The sequence below is a fragment of the Lynx canadensis genome, chromosome B1 (assembly GCF_007474595.2).
Source record: "Lynx canadensis isolate LIC74 chromosome B1, mLynCan4.pri.v2, whole genome shotgun sequence".
Lineage (NCBI taxonomy): Eukaryota > Metazoa > Chordata > Mammalia > Carnivora > Felidae > Lynx > Lynx canadensis.
The window spans coordinates 35,057,191-35,073,096 of NC_044306.2; the positions used below are offsets into that span (position 1 = coordinate 35,057,191).

General features: G+C 50.1%; 1 protein-coding gene across 2 annotated transcripts; it reads right to left on the reverse strand.

The window, feature by feature from the left end:
* Nucleotides 1-238: 238 nt before the first annotated feature.
* CCAR2 (cell cycle and apoptosis regulator 2) lies at nt 239-15,124 on the reverse strand. 2 transcript variants are annotated; one of them, XM_030312405.1, is made up of 21 exons: nt 14,965-15,124; nt 14,000-14,094; nt 13,631-13,722; nt 13,111-13,202; nt 12,792-12,906; nt 12,492-12,621; nt 12,214-12,310; nt 7,925-8,044; nt 5,699-5,921; nt 5,498-5,611; nt 4,970-5,133; nt 4,346-4,517; nt 4,028-4,258; nt 3,698-3,919; nt 2,952-3,096; nt 2,752-2,831; nt 2,245-2,391; nt 1,957-2,068; nt 1,670-1,858; nt 1,314-1,519; nt 239-1,059 (listed from the first exon to the last, which is right to left on the reverse strand). In XM_030312405.1, exons 2-21 carry the CDS (start codon nt 14,055-14,057, stop codon nt 1,015-1,017), a joined length of 2,754 nt encoding a protein of 917 aa, XP_030168265.1. In that variant the 5' UTR covers nt 14,058-14,094; nt 14,965-15,124; the 3' UTR covers nt 239-1,014. The 2 variants fall into 2 exon arrangements, with proteins under 2 accessions (XP_030168265.1, XP_032448732.1); XM_032592841.1 differs by having other exon boundaries at nt 2,752-2,834; nt 14,965-15,123.
* Between the last annotated feature and the right edge of the window lie 782 nt (nt 15,125-15,906).

A 15,906-nucleotide genomic window follows, 5' to 3' on the forward strand; every position in this document is an offset into this window, starting at 1 on the left:
GTGTCAGGGTGGTGCTGCCCTCTGCTGAGCTGACAGCACCCCTGTGGCATAGTGTCTCTTGACCAGCAGGGGGCAGGACCCAGAGCACCCTGGGGCTCGTCTTCCTGCCACCCGGCCCCACCTTCTGGAGATGCTGCACCCTCCATCCAGCAGAGGCTAGGCTGAGGACTAGAAGGAAGGGGGCAGCACAGGGAGACCTAGAAGAGGAAGAAGGTAAGAGCTATGGAGAACACTTAGCTTGTTTTTGACTTTGGTTTATTTAAAAAACAAAAAGCCAAAAAAAAAACAAAAACAAAACCAACTTTATATACAAAGTCAAACTGAAACCACGGATTATGGAAAGAGGCGAGACTTCTGGGGAACAGGGAAAAAGGCTGGGCCAGAGCCAATACCACATTCTGAACACGGGGAGGTGCTGGTTTCTTCTGGCAAGTCCAGGGTGGCTGGAGCACAGTGCTCTCTGGCAGACACAGCCCGACACCAAGAGTTCGCCAGCACAGACTCCATTTCTGCGATGGCCAAGGAAGACCCTTCCCCTAGGAACCTGCTCCTGTACGTGGCAGGACTTGTGCCATCCAGAGGAAGGGCTCTTACCCCCTGCCAGAGTCCACGTCTGTTTCCTCAGTTTATTGGCATCAGACCTTATGACATACTCGAAAGCCTTTTCCTCCCCTGTCTTATTCTAAACTGGAAGAGGACAGGAGAAAAGTCAGCACAAGACTAAAGGGCCCCAGGAAAAATCCCAAGGTGGAGGGCAAAATGACATTCGAGGGGTGCAGAAGGTGTTGGATTTAGTTGTTAAGTGGAACCGGGGTTCCTCACGCATCCGTCCCACATAGCACAGACCCCACCCTGATGGCCTGAGCTCCTCTACGGAGGCTGAGCATAGGGGTCAGCCACCCCTGCCTGTGGCTCCCAGGTCCTGCTCCAGCTTCTTTCTGGAACCAAAAGGGCTCGAACGTCAGCAGGCTCCATCGCTGACCTCACGGGAGGACAGCTCCTGCACCAGGCCCCTCAGTTGTTAGGTGCCGGCTCCTCCTTCTCTACCCAGCTGTCCGCCTAGAACGAGAATCAGGACTCAGGACTCAAGAGAAAGGGCCAAGATGGGAGGACAGCAGCACTTCCTCCCGGGAGACCAGGCTGCAGCTGCTACCAACCGATTCCCCAAGAAACCAGTAGGTGGAGAAGGCGAGGCGAGGCAAAGCCCCGCAAGGGCAGGAGGACGGACGTGCTGGCTGGCTGTCACCTGTCACCCCAACCAAGCCTCCCGAATGACGAATGACCGTCGGCCGGCTCTGCCCTTAGAGGCTCACCTTTTCCACCATCCGCTGCATCTCCAGCTGCAGGGGGGTCAGGCGCCTCCGGAACTCCTGGAGCAGTCGCTGCAGCTGGTTCTTCTGCCGCTCGGCCGTCCGCGCCGTCTCCTCGGCCTCGGCCAGCCGGCTCCGCAGCTCCTGCATTTCCGCCGCCAGTGTCTTGTTGGTTACTTCAGTGGCTGAGAAGCGGTTATGGCTCTCCTCTGGGGGGGAAACGGCAGAAAGACCGCTGCTAAGCTAAGCACTGCCGCACAGGGCAACAGGGCCGAAGCGTAAGGAGGGACCCCTCAATCTCCACACCCACGGCTGCACGTCCTATGCGTGCCGGGTCCCTGCGGCTTCGGGCCACTCACCCAGCTTCAGTTCCAGTGTGTGAATCTTGTTCTCCAGGTAGAGCCGTCCACTGTCCTGCTGCTCGGCGCGCTGCAACAGGTTCCCCACATTGATCAGGCTGCCGTTGTGGGACACCAGGCCTTTGTGTTCCGTGGGGGCGGCGCCCGGCTTTGCGCTTTTCCCAGAAGGAGGTAGCAGATCCAGGTTTCCTAGAAGGGGCCGAGAAAGAGATAGAAGGAAGAGTTCTCAGGAGAAAGCAGTGTGCCCCGCCCATCCTCCACAGAAGGCTACAGGCACCAGGACGCACCAAAGAGCACCTCCTCAGGAAGCCCACCGTCTGTGCCCTCCTGGCGGCTGTACTGAAGGCTCCGGTACTGGCAAATGTTCTGGGTCACCACCCTGCTGACCAGCTGTTTGGCCTGCAGAAGACATACGCCCCAGACACCCACTGATGAGAAGACGCGAGCCCTTGCCCCCATGGTATGCAAGCGCCTAGAACTAGAGCTCTCTGAGCCACCCACAGGAGTCCAGTGTCTGCATGTAACGTTAGGGGAGGCCGTCTTGGAAAGGGCGGAGAGGATGTGAGAGAAGGCACCTGCTCTGCACTGAGCCGGAGCCCAAGGGTAAGCAGGATCCTCTCCAAGTCCCGCCGGTGCAAGTAGCCACACCAGTTGGCGTCAAAGAAGACAAAAGCAAGGAGACAGTCCAAAGGGAGCACGGCAGAGGGGTCCAGCTCCTTGGGCTGCAAGAGAAACGAGGATGGACAAGATTTACAAAGAGTTCTTTCAGCGGCTAAAGCGCCTAGGACATAGCTGACCTAATGACACCGGGGCACCCTTCGGCCTGGAGACAGGCCCCCAGGCCACTTTTACACACAGAGGAAGTGAGTGCGCTCCTAGATCAGATACCTCACTCAGATTCACCCAGATGGAGATACTGAAGTGCCCTCGATCATATGAACACCCCACTCCATGAGCCAAGAACCACATTCTGGTTTTTGTCAACCGGAATCAAATGGTGAAAGTTTCCCTCTCCCAGGAGTGAGTTAGAGACCTCGCTAATAAGCCTCACGGACTCTTGGGGGATGGAAGAGAGGTCTCACCATGTCCTGAAGAGAAGAGAACTCCATCTCCGATTGGTTTGAGGCAACCGACCGGACTTCAGAATCCTCCAGCTTGGCTCCTGCTGCAGAAAGCCTGAGATAAGCTTGGAGCAGGGACCACACGGGCCCAAATCCCACAGCCGTAACAGGAGAGCAGTCCAGCCAGAGTCAGGAGGCCACTGTGTGGTGCCCGCACGTACCGAACTCCTCCTCTCCGTCGTCCCTCAGGAGCAGTAGTTCCGGATCAAGCGCCATCTCACAGAGGTCCTCGGATGCCTCACCCCGGGGTTTCTCTTCTTCCTCTCCCCCAGAAGATGGAGGTTTGGGCAAAAGCCCATCTTCCTTCTAGAAACAGACCCAGACGAGAACGGTCATCACTAACTGCTAACAATTAGAACAGCCAACATTTGAGCATCAACTGTGTTCAGGCACCGTGGTAAGGGGTTTGTACACACGCTCCCATTTACTGCACTTCATTACGTGGGGTTCAGAGCACACCAGGGCGGCTCCAGGGCACCTGGAGTTTTCTTTGGGAGTCAGTCACGGTCCCGTAAGAAATTATATGTGCACTTGATGGCATCAGGCAAGAAACAGACCTATGTGCTTTAGAAAGGGCTAAGAAGATGCGGCGCTCTAGTTAACCATCAAGCAGCCCAAACATCCGTCCTCCCCACAGCATTAGTAACCGAGGCTTCTGTGCCACCCTGGCAGGTCAACCACGCCGCCAGGCCGGCCTCCCCTCTCCTCAGCACACCACCTCCTAGCTGCACAGCCAGGTGGGAGAGCGAGGTGCCCTGCTCCCGAGGACGTGCCAGGTGGCAAGGCACACACGGGCAGCGAGAGGAGCGGTGAGAGGAGCCCCGTGAGGCCCCCCAGCAGCGCCTGGTATGGCGCAGCACTACTGTGTGCAGCCCCAGCGCCCGTGCAGAGCAGCAGAGGTACTCACCGGTGGGGCGTCTGACTCGGCAGCTGTGCCCTCACTCTGTACCTCATCCTTGGACTCCTTGGCAGCCTCTTCCTTGACTGCTTCTTCTTCCTTAGCTGCCTCCTCTTTCTCAGGTTCAGGTGGGGCCACAACCTTTTCAGGAAGGCTCAGCAGCATCTTATAAATCCTATAGCCAAAATCCCTCTGCAGCATCTCCAGAAACAGTTCAGCCAACACCATCACCTTGTAGGAGAGTCAGCAGAGGTCCACGAGCATCAGGAAAAAGGGAATGTTCAAGCCCTGCCGTCCCAGATACCCTACTGCACAGCCCCCCCAGACTCCTACACTTACTTCAAAAGAGATCCTTTCTTTTGGCCTCCGGTCCTCCACAATACTGTGGAGGGACAGGTTTACACAGCCAGGGTGTGCCATGACAGCAGGTTCTAGAGGGGGTGGAGGGGCCTCTGGGAGATCGGTGTCCACTTCCTGCTGTGCGGTGGCCTCTGGGTTCTCTGCATTCTGTTTAGAGGCGTCGGCTGCTTGCTCTGATACATCAGCTGCCTGTTCCGTTGGCTCTGCTTCCTGTGACAAAAGCCAAGAGCGGTGACCACCTGGGCCCAGGTGTCAGGGCATCTACTCTGCCCCCTTATTTGTAAGGCTCAGTCTTACCACGGACACCTCTTGGGGTGGGGGAGCTGCCTCTGCAGCTTTCTGCTGGCACAGGGCCTCCCACTCTTCCAAAGTAGGCATGATGGTCCAGACGTCTGGGAGGTACACCACCACAGTCTGGAGCCGCCTCGGTGGGCCCGGCTGCAGGTACTGAAACTCAGCAAAGCGCCACCTGCTCACAGCAAAAGGAAGAAGGAAGAACTGACCCATGACCTTCACAAGCAAGTGCTTCAGTCAATACTTAATGAGCACATACTGCATACGAAGCTTTGAAAATACAAAAACAAAGGAGACCAAGTCCTCAAGAAATGGTTCATCAATGGAGAGACTTGCAAATAAGGAGACAATTACTATCCAAGGTGCTACAAGCAACAAGGACCGCTAATATGGCAGAGGGATCACATCTGACGAGCCTTGGAGGGTCAGCTGGCCCTCAACACACATATACATTCCTAGTCATGCTCATGACCAAGGTGATCATCACTGAGGGCCAGAGGGAGGAATGAGGTAGGACTAGGACACAGAAGAGAGCTAACACGTCAGAAAGGCACAGGAACTTGACCTCCTGAACAGTCTCCCCAATACAGAGGGCCAGCCACAGACAAGCCTGGGGCAGCCACTCACCACTTTGTGCAGGTGCTCAAGTCAATGCCGGTCTGGGCTTGTGCACAGCGGATAGCGGTGCGGACTAGCACCTGCGGGTCGCCCTTGGGGTCGAGGCCATCCAGAGAGGGAGACCATTCACCCCCAACTAGCACCGCCTCTTCTTCTTTCCGGCCCAGCAAAAACTGCAAAAATGGATCCGAAATTAAAAACACAGAACAAAAACAAAACCCAATTAACTGGATCTCCCGTGAGGCAGCCTACACCCCTGAGAGTGAAAGCAGCAGGATGTGGTGAAGAATCCCCCACACAGAGTGGGAAGCAGGGAGGGGTGGATCTCTCTACCCATGAACGTGAACCAGCCATGTAACTTTTTCTGACAAGAAGATCCTGAGCCATACGGTCCTGGTGAAGTGAGTGGTAGTGGTATTTCAGTTCTGAGACTGCTGGTTTCTACAAGTTCACGAATAGGAGCCAAGCTGCCGAAAACCTGACAGGGCCTGGACATTATCAATGACTGCATCCTGCCTCACGGACACCAGCTCTTACCTTAATCTGCTTCAAAGGATGTTCTGGTGTCTCCCTTGGCTCAGCCATGTCATCCACAAAGAGCATGCAACAACGATACAATTCCTCCAGTCCCGGGGAAGAGAGCAGCAGTACCTGTGCAGGGGCGGCGTGAAGGACACACTCGAGTGCTTTCTCAGCCTCCGACAGCGGGACAAAGCGGCAGGACCTCAGCCCACTTACCTTGGAACTATAAGCGGGATCGCTGTCTGCAGGGATGGGCTCAGCACCAGTGTCTGGAGCTGGCTCCTTCTCAGAAGATACCTGGATACGGCTTGGATGATGGAGGGAAAAGGGCTGGCTCAGAGGAAAGGCTGACAGCCAGCTCAGACACACAGCCAGAAAATCTGAGGGAACCAGGAGGCTGCGGTAGCGGCGCTGGAGTTCTAAGAAGTCACAGGTGGGGCTGCAGGAAGAAAGCAAAGATCCAGACTGGGCAAGGCTAAATTATTTTTAAAAATGGAACCATATCATGAGTTTAGGCCCCACGTCAGGCTCCATGCGGACAGTGTGGAGCCTGCTTAGGATTCTCTCTCTCCCTCTCTCTGCACCTCTCCTGCTCTCTTTCAGAATAAATAAATAAACCAAAAAAATAAAAAATAAAAAATGGAACCATAAAAGACTTGGAGGGGAAAGGGCAAAATATTTTCTAACCTGGGAAAGAAGACGTCTCTGAAAAGAAAAAGATGGAGATTTGACCACTAAAATGCTTCAACCTCTAATTGCAAAATAAAGTCGAACTGGAGAAGAAAAACCAGAAAAACATTTACAATCCACGACAGCTAAAGCTCAACCGTCTTGATATGAGGAGCCCACAAATGACTAACAGAAAGTTGACAAGTCTGAGAAAACTGACATCAACAGATACTTAACAGAAAAAGAAAAGAGACTTAACAGCCTGTGAAAACATGCTCTATCTCACTTAAAATTAAAGAAATGTAAATCAGAGGATCACTTTTCACCTATGAGACTGACAAAGATCCAAACGTTTGACAAGGTACACTGGCTGCAGCAGGAGGAAACAAGTACCTCATGCCCCACTGGCGAGAACGTAGATCGACACAGCCTCTTGGACAGAACTGGCAATATATGTCCAAGTTTAAAATCAGACCTTTGAGCCAGCTACTCCAGTTCTAGGAACTGATCTCAACAGAATACTTGTGCCTGTTCACACAGATGTTTGTAGAAGAATGTTTACTACAACAATGTTTAGGATAATTAAAAAGTGAAAATGGAGAACTGGCTAAATAAAGTGTCTGTCCATTCAGTGGAGTATTGTGTAGTTGCTGAAAAGAATGCAACCCCAACCTAATAAATGTTAACATGGAAGAAATTCCAAGATGTATTAAGTGAAAAAGCAAAATACCAAACAGTACATACAAGAAGCTTCTATATACATTCAAAAAGACACACTGTGTGTGTGGCAAATTGTTGGCAGTCACATTTGGACTGATGTGAGGAGGCTCTACATGCAGCCCTGATGCAGGGCTGATGCAGGGACCACACTGTCTTGTGAGGCAGGTGGCTCAGCATGGAGCACAGGAGAGGTCCTGCCTGGCCCCGTGGACAGGAAGCGGTAATGCCAGGTAGAGCGGGAACAGCCCTCTTTCCCTTCCACCTTGAGCAGTAGCCAGGAGGCCACCACCCCACCTCAGCTCGGGCTTAAGTGAACTTTGCTACTGGGGCAGTGGCTGGAGCCCTGCCTCTCCACTGCTGAATGGAATCTGGAATCGCTCATCTACGTCTGTCAGTGAGTTGCTAAGTGAGATAGGTAGGCTTGCAGGCCAGAGTCCTCATACACCGTACAGCACTTGAAAAAGGATTGAGAGGTTCCCTGGAAAACGAGTCCCAGGGCTCTTACGATCTGTAGTTTCTACTTGAATTAGAACTAGTATTGGGTACCCGAATTTGAATTGGTAAGCCTTAACGATAACCTGGCAGAAGTATTTCTGGTGATCAAATCACAGAACTTCTATCAGGGAACCCATGTAAGTGGTGCTACGCTGGTCCAAATTTGAGATTTAGAAATTAAAAAACTGTCACATTAAAAAAACAAACAAGGGGCGCCTGGGTGGCGCAGTCGGTTAAGCGTCTGACTTCAGCCAGGTCACGATCTCGCGGTCCGTGAGTTCGAGCCCCGCATCAGGCTCTGGGCTGATGGCTCAGAGCCTGGAGCCTGTTTCCGATTCTGTGTCTCCCTCTCTCTCTGCCCCTCCCCCGTTCATGCTCTGTCGCTCTCTGTCCCAAAAATAAATAAACGTTGAAAAAAAAAATTTAAAAAAACAAACAAAAAGGTCCCAAGCACATGACCCCATATACACACAGTCTCTTGCATAGACTGTATTTCATTTACACAAGAAACTGTTACCAGCTGTGAGCCTCAGCCCCCACCCCAGCCTTGCCACTCACCTGTCCACAGTATAGGGAGTGAGATGGACCCGGTAAGGAGGCAGGTCATGCCGTGGTTTCTTAGCACCCCAAGGCTCTCCACCAGCCCGCTGTTTGCGTTTCTTGGAGTCATAGTCATCGCTGGAAGTTGGCCCGTCACCGGAAGGAAGAAACCACACTGTTACATTAAGATTCAATACACTGGCCTGACAAGGAAACAGTCTGAATCCCCAACATCAAGGAAATGGATAAAGAAGCCATGCCAACAGCCCTATGACACATAGCTATAAAGTTATTAAAATGAGTATTTAAATATTTCTAATAGCAGAAAACCACCCATGATAAGCAAAGACTAGTACACAGTAATATGTATACAGTAGTGCCTCAACTGTGCAAAATAACCTTTTAAAAACTGAAAAGAAATAAAGTATTGGGGCACCTGGCTGGCTCAGTCCATGGAGCATATGACTCTTGATCTCAGTGTTGTAAGTTTGAGCCCCACATTGGATATAGAGATTACTTAAAAAAAAAAAAAATCTTTAAAAAAAAAAAGTATTAACAATAAATGCCTCTGGTAAAACTTGTAATTTTATTTTTTATATTTTCTGAACTTTAAAAATTACAGTGAACATATAATTTTTTGAAACGAGCAAAGATTTTAACTGATTTCTAACATGAGACACATATATGCTACCATGCAAAGGGTTCTATAAAGCAAGTTTTATTAAGAGACCATTCTCGTAACAAACCCTTAACAATACATGTTAAAGTCAGAAAAACACTCAAACCCTTTGGTCCAGTAATTCCACTCTTGAAAATTTATCCCAAGGAAGTTAATTCAAAAGAAAAACAGAGGTTATAAACAGTGGAAAAAATTCAAACTAAGAGTAAGAGAACCATATTCACATCCAGCAACACCTGAACTTTTATAGTAAATAAATACCAATAATCATACAGCCGTTAAAACAATCGTGAGGATTAAACTGCAATATGGAAAAAATGTTTAATCACCTTAATCATAATGTATAAAAATAATTTGGACTCTAGGGCACCTGGGTGGCTCAGTTGGTTAAGCATCCGACTCTTGACTTCGGCTCAGGTCATATCATGGTTGCAAGACCAAGACCTGAATGGGGCTCTGCACTGACAGCATGGAGCCTGCTTGGGATTCTCTCTCTCTCTCTGTCTGCCCCGCCCCCACACTCACGCATGTGCGCTTACTCGCGGTCTCAAAAAAAATACTTAAAAGATAGTAATGTGGACTCTAAAATTACAACTTTTTAATTTTTTTTTTTCAACGTTTATTTATTTTTGGGACAGAGAGCGACAGAGCATGAACAGGGGAGGGGCAGAGAGAGAGGGAGACACAGAATCGGAAACAGGCTCCAGGCTCCGAGCCATCAGCCCAGAGCCCGACGCGGGGCTCGAACTCACGGACCGCGAGATCGTGACCTGGCTGAAGTCGGACGCTTAACCGACTGCGCCACCCAGGCGCCCCTTAATTTTTTAATTAGAGTCATAAAAAGTATGTTTCTCTATAAAGACCAGAAAAGGACATAGGGAAAAAAGCAGCCATAAATAATTTCTTTTCAAAATTATTTTCTAAAGGTGTTTAAGAATGGTTATTACCTTTAAAGGGAAAGAGGAAATGACTCATTTTTATACTATTTTGGCTTTATATAATAGCATGTACTACTTTATACACTTCTATGATATAATACTTATTATAGTATCACTACGTTATGGATTCAATAAATAAAAATAGAAGAGGGGTGCCTGGGTGGTTCAGTTGGTTAAGCATCTGACTCTTGATTTTGGCTCAGGTAGTGATCCCATGGTTGTGAGATCTGGCTCCTGCTTAAGATTCTCTTTCCTCTGCCCCTCCCCACCTCTAAAAAAAAATAGAAGAGAAAAACCTTTAGACCATTAAAAAAAAATGCCAGTTTGATGAGGGGAAAACAAACTCCTGTGTCTCTAGAGAAGTAAAATCAACTGTCAGGTCTTCCTGCCCAGGTAACTGGGCTGCCTGCAGTCTATTTGCCAGAAGGCCTCTGCTCTTCCCCTCAGACCTGTCTGCATTGTTTCCCTTGTCATTATGGCCCTGAGCATCTAAGTTCATTACATTGAACACAGAGGGTTTTTTTCTTTTCTCTATCTGCCTGGCTCATTTCCCTGCTCATTAGCATCTCCATCCAAAAGCTGCCTTCTAATCTCGCCTTTACAGAATGTCAGCTTCCACATTTCTAACACAGTAATTCTGACAGCTCTCTCCAGCTCACCCATGACTGGAGTGAACTCTTTGGGAAATGCTGTCCACCCCTAGTGAAACCGGACGTCCCACTGAATCCTGGAATCAATGGCCAGTTTTCTCTCCTTACTGTGAATCGTCAGGAACACATTGGAAAGCAGTACCAGTGAGAGACATCTCTGTAACCTCAGCAGGATACTGAGATGGCATATCCCGCTGGACACACCTGTCCAAAAAACCTCAGTAGTTCAGTACTGGCAGTCCAACGGAGACACTGTTACCTCCATCCCAGAACCTGAAATTTAAAATAAAACTTGGCTTCCAGCCAAAATGCTAACACAGCCTGACTCCTTTGTAAACTGCTGTTGTCCCAGAGTGACCGAACTCCTACTGCCCCCTTTCCTACTTTGCAAATTCTCTGCACTGACTAATGGTGTATCTCCCTGCCAGTGGTAATGTCTCCTTTCTCTAGAAACTATAACACAGAAGCATTATGGCAAAAGTAATACCAACAGGCCTTACACAGGGCTTAGCATGTCCAGGACAATCAAATGCATATGACTGTACAGAAAGACTGAATTTGAACCTAAAGCAAAAAGTCAATAGCAGCCATTGATTTCCACCCAAGCTACATTATCCCTGAGGGCACTTGCTGGGATTTGGTAATAAACTCACAGAATGTGACAGGTAGAAACTCCTTGGAAACTAAAGACCAGGAAAATGCACAGGCACAAGGAAGGGGTGCAGGTGTATGCAAAATATATACCAGTCACTTGAGAACAGGACAAAGTGTTTCATGTAGTGGGGACATGGTGGAGAACAATCCTAGATCTACGAGAGAACCATCCTCCTAGTTAGAAATCATAATGACCTAGCCCAAGGGAACCACCACTAGCTTCAGCAGACTATGCCCTCTGCCTAAACTTTTTCCCTGAGTTATTCCATGCTCCTTTTAAGAGTTCACATTGGAGTTCATTCTCAGCCCTCATCATGTAATAATCTACTGGCATCTGGAGATCTTCCTCATCAGTAGAGTTCTCATTTCAAAAAAGAACCTGAATATGAGAGACCTTTCTGGAGTGACGGAAATGTTTTATATCTTAACTGGGGTGAGGGTTACATGGGATTTCCCATTTGTCAAAACTGGTTGAGATTTGTGCATTTCAACCTATATAAAATCTGCCATAAAACATTTTTTTAATTAAAAAAAGGTAGAAGGCAGGGAATAGATGGACGTACAGATGAAAAAGAATGGAAAATATTGATACTTGTTGAGGCTGGATGGTGGGTATATGAGGGTTCATCATCTTTTTGTTTGTTTTACCTATATTCACAATTTTCCATAATAAAAAATTAAAATGAGGACCAACAGAAGAACTAAAACCAGTCTTAAGCAAACCAGTCCAGAGCTTAACTCTTAAGGATAAAAGCGAAACCTTTTAGAGAGAGAGTAAGGCGGGATAAGGACACAGGAGCTAGAGGGAATAGGCAGCATGCTCTCGCAGTCCCTGTAGCTCACGGATGACAGAAGATGGCCTAGGACACCTCCAAAGTCCCAGAGTCACTATGCCGGCTGCAGAGGGGCCATGAATCTATCTGCATGTTCAAGGCACAGGCCTGGGCTTGAGGGCAGAGTGCGACATACACATTCTAACACTACACTGATGTGTAGCATATATAAACAAACACGTTTTATATCAGCAAATAAAACCTACACTACGATGTTATGTTTTTTGGACAATTATCATTTTCTTGATAGTTTTGATTTTTTGACACCTCAATCTTAAGAACTAAAAATAAAAGAGAAAATTATGTATTTTACAAATTCAATATGGTATTTTGAAAGCTGAACTACATCAAATCCCTGCTTGCTGAACCAGTTTATATAGTTCTAATATTTGCACATACATCTCAATGCATCAGCCTGTTTCAGGGTAAAGGGCCTAGCTAGAAAGAAAAATCTAACTGCAGAAAGAGAACGTTAGCGTCAACAGGTGGCAAAGAAAGAGACACTGTTCCTAGGGGCAAATAAAATATCTTCCCTGCTTAATCATTCTCTTACCTTCGGCCCTGATCCAATCGTCCATGAGGGCCCCGAGCAGGAAATCTGTTCAGGTGGCTCAGATGAAGTGTGTGGGATGTTTGGAAGAGACTCAGAGCTGCAGAGAAGAAATGGTTGGTGACTCAAAAACCCTAAATATCTGCCCAACTTCCCTGTCCCTTTCTTCCAGTGACAGAAGTACCCACTTCCATTCTGAGAGCAAACCTGAGAGTTACAGGCCCATTCAACCAGAGTACCCTATAAAGCCAAATCCCAACATCCACGCCACTGGTACGCACGCTTCTGAGGAAAGAGCGGGGGAATCCGGTGAGGCTGGAAGATCAGCTGGGGCTGAGCTCCCAGAATCCCTTGCTTCTGGCCCAGGGCTGCCACATGTAGAAGGGGAGGTGCTGGGGATTTCAGCAGGGGCTGCAGAACAATAACCAGGAAAGTCAGGGCATCCCATGGTTGATCTGCTCACCACCTTGGAAAGATGCAGCCCCACCTCTTGACAAAAGTAAGGTTCTCGCCCAGCTTTCAGGGCACAGGGGCTTCCCTCCCTCCCCTTTCCAACGCACATGCCGAGGAAAGATGGATACCTGGTTGGAGAGCGTTTGCACCTTGACAGCATTCCAGGGCACTGCCTGGCCTGGGTTGTATGCAGCCTTCACCAGCACCTTCTCACCCAGCTGGGGCAGCCGGCCCTTCACCACACTGCCAGCACACAAGCCAGGAGACCCAGTCAGGAGAGAGACCCTGGCCAAGCCACCTTGACTGCCCCTATGAGGCCCTTCCCATCAAGATTTCTCACACCTTGCATAAAAACAGCAAAGCAATGGCTTCAGAGGGGTCCCACCAGCATGGTGACAGAACTGAACTGAATAAGCATTTCCAGAAGGGGACTAACCTCAAGCCTACCTTAGCTGAAAAAAGACCTCTTCATCCACCACCCCAAAGTAGTCATGCAAGCTGGTAACAATGCCAGTGAAGACCCGCTGCTTCTCCCCACCCTGTAAGAGAATAGTGCAGTTTGAAAGTCATAGAGAGCATCTGTCCACACTCTGCCATTAGCATCTCCTCTCCAGCCAAACCGCACCGGGCTCAGCAGAGTATTGCATCAAGGTTCACATGAAGGGGGCACGCGTGTGCAATAGTTATAATCTACTGTGGAGGAATGGGGGGAGATCACGCTGATTCTAAGGTCACCAGCTGCTTCTAGGATTTCCAGTTTTCTAATTCCCAGAAGCAGCCTAAAGATCTCCCTAGAGCCAGGACTTCGGACTCCCCAGTCAGAGGTGTCTAGTCACCTCCATCCTGGCTCAGGCCGGGAGTGTCAGGAAGGATGAACATAGCAATGCAAGAATGAAAGCACCAGGCACCCATGCATGCTGTGGTAGTCTTGAGTGTTGAAACTCACTAGAAAAAATGCCCAACCTACCTGAAGGTGCCTGGCATTTTGGGACAGGTCTGTGGCCACAGGAGGAGTGAGCAAACCAGGAGGAGGACCCAGAAGAGATGTTGAAGCTGCGCCTATGTGGACAGAGAAGCAACCTCCAGGAAGTGCGCCTACCATTTCGAGCACTGGAGTCAGCTCAAAGATACGGGAGGCCCAAAGAGCATAGTGGCTCTAACCAACTCCTCCACAGGGTTTCACTGGCCACCAAGAGCTCATCTCCTAGTTTCCTATGAAACGCTGGCAACCAATCACACTCCACCAAGGAAACCCCAAAAGCCACATTTTAAAAGACTATCTCCAAAGCACGAACTACTACCCAGTTTGAAGCCGAGCAGGAATAAAGGTGATCACCTGAGAAGTTGCGTCCCCCTGGAAGCGGGTTGATCCGCTGGCGCTTAAACTGGGACATTGGGAATGCTGTCCTCTTTCAGAGTCTTAGAAAAAACCTTTAATTGAAAAAGCAGTGTTAACAGCTTAGAGGGAAATTTTCCACCGAGCCCTCCCCCGGCCCCCCACAAAAGTAACTGAGATCTTAATAAAGGTGAGATGGGTACTGAAAATGAATGGAGATGGAGAGAACATAAAGAGGGGCAGGAAATGAAAAAATTACATTGTTCCAGTTTGCCTTCACAATAACTTAGTGGTGGGTGATACTGTCAAGCTATCTGAAAGAAAAGGAAACTGAAGCTCAAAGAGATTAAGAGACTTGCCCAGGGCCACACAGAACCAGTTGGTGACAAAACTGAGACTCGCACCCAGGTCGCCAACAACTTAACGCTCCTCTCACTATGCCACACCACCCGCAGATGCTTGGGGAGAGTGGGGGGATTGGAAAGAGCCCCAGTGACATTCATTCATTCAAATACATCCGCCAAAATGCTCCACGCAAGGCCCGGAAAAATGGAGGAGGCTGGTGCTGGAGAGAAGGTGTGGGCCCTCTCCCCGGAAGCCCGGCCCGTTGTTCCCCGGACGGGCTGGTAGGAAGGTAGCCCTGTGGCTCGGCCGAACGCGAATCCGGCAGCGCGCCCGCCCGCGCTCCTGCTCCCTGGGCCTCCGCTCCCGCCTCAGCAGCCGCCGGCACCGGGCCTCCCGGGCCGGGCCGCGGCGGGGCCACCGTGGGAGGACGAAGGCGCGCGGTTTCTCCTCCTCCCGCCCGCCCCCAGGGCCGAGGCCGTTGCCAGGGAGACGGGACTTGCAGTCCGAAGGGGGGCTCGGCCCCTTCCGCGCCCCGTGCATCTTTGCTGCCCGGCCCTCGCAGCCCCTCGGCCGGGGGAGGGGCGAAGGGGCAGAGGGGCGGCGGGGGCCCCCCAACCCACCTGCGGGCCAGGGCCGCGACACCGGGGGGACAAAGACACCCGGAACCACCACAGCCGCTGCTGCCGCCACCACCGGAAGCGCCTCTCCGGAAGCGCGACCACTGGTCGGAAGCTACCACTCTCCCGGATATGGTCCCTCCCTCCTCTCCACCGACTTCTCCCTTCCCCCACGCCGGCCTGCCATCCCGCTCCAACTGTGGAACGGAACTGCACCTTCCCCGATCGGATGCGCGTGAGGAAGCTGGGCCTCCGCGGTGTCCTCGCTTAAGTGTCCCATTAGAAAAGCAGGCTTTAGAGCATTGGTTCCTTGTCCAAAGACAGCAGGAGCTGGACCCCCAAGTGGAAGAGAGCACCTACCACCCCACATCTGGCCTCATTCTGGCAGACCCCAGGGCTGCAGCCGCAAGAGAACCAGCCCCTCCTGAGTAAAGGAGGAGAGTGCCTGATCAGTGTCATTTCTAGGAGACGCCAGGTTTAAGCCAGTGACCTTATCCCTAGCCCTGTCCTTCCATTGATAACACACACACACACACACACACACACACACACACACACACACACACCCTCCTCTCCTGCCCTCTGAATATCTACAGGAGACTAAACTTTTGCCCTTTCTCAATTAGCAAACATATAGGAACCTGCCAGACTGTAGTAAATAAACTACCACAACATTTTGGTAGACATTTATAATGTTCTCAGAAAGATTTCCTTTAGGAGTGCCTGGGTGTCTCAGTCAGTTAAGCATCCGACTCTTGATCAGGTCATGGTTTCATGGTTTGTGGGCTAGAGCCCCACGTCAGGCTCTGCTTGGGATTCTCTCTCTCCTCTCTCTCTTTCTCTGCCCCTCACCCTGCGTGCACATGCACTCTTGCACTCAGAGAGTTTCTTTAAAAAAAAAAAAAAAAAAGGAAATATTTCCTTTAGTCCTCCCAAGGCTGGAAG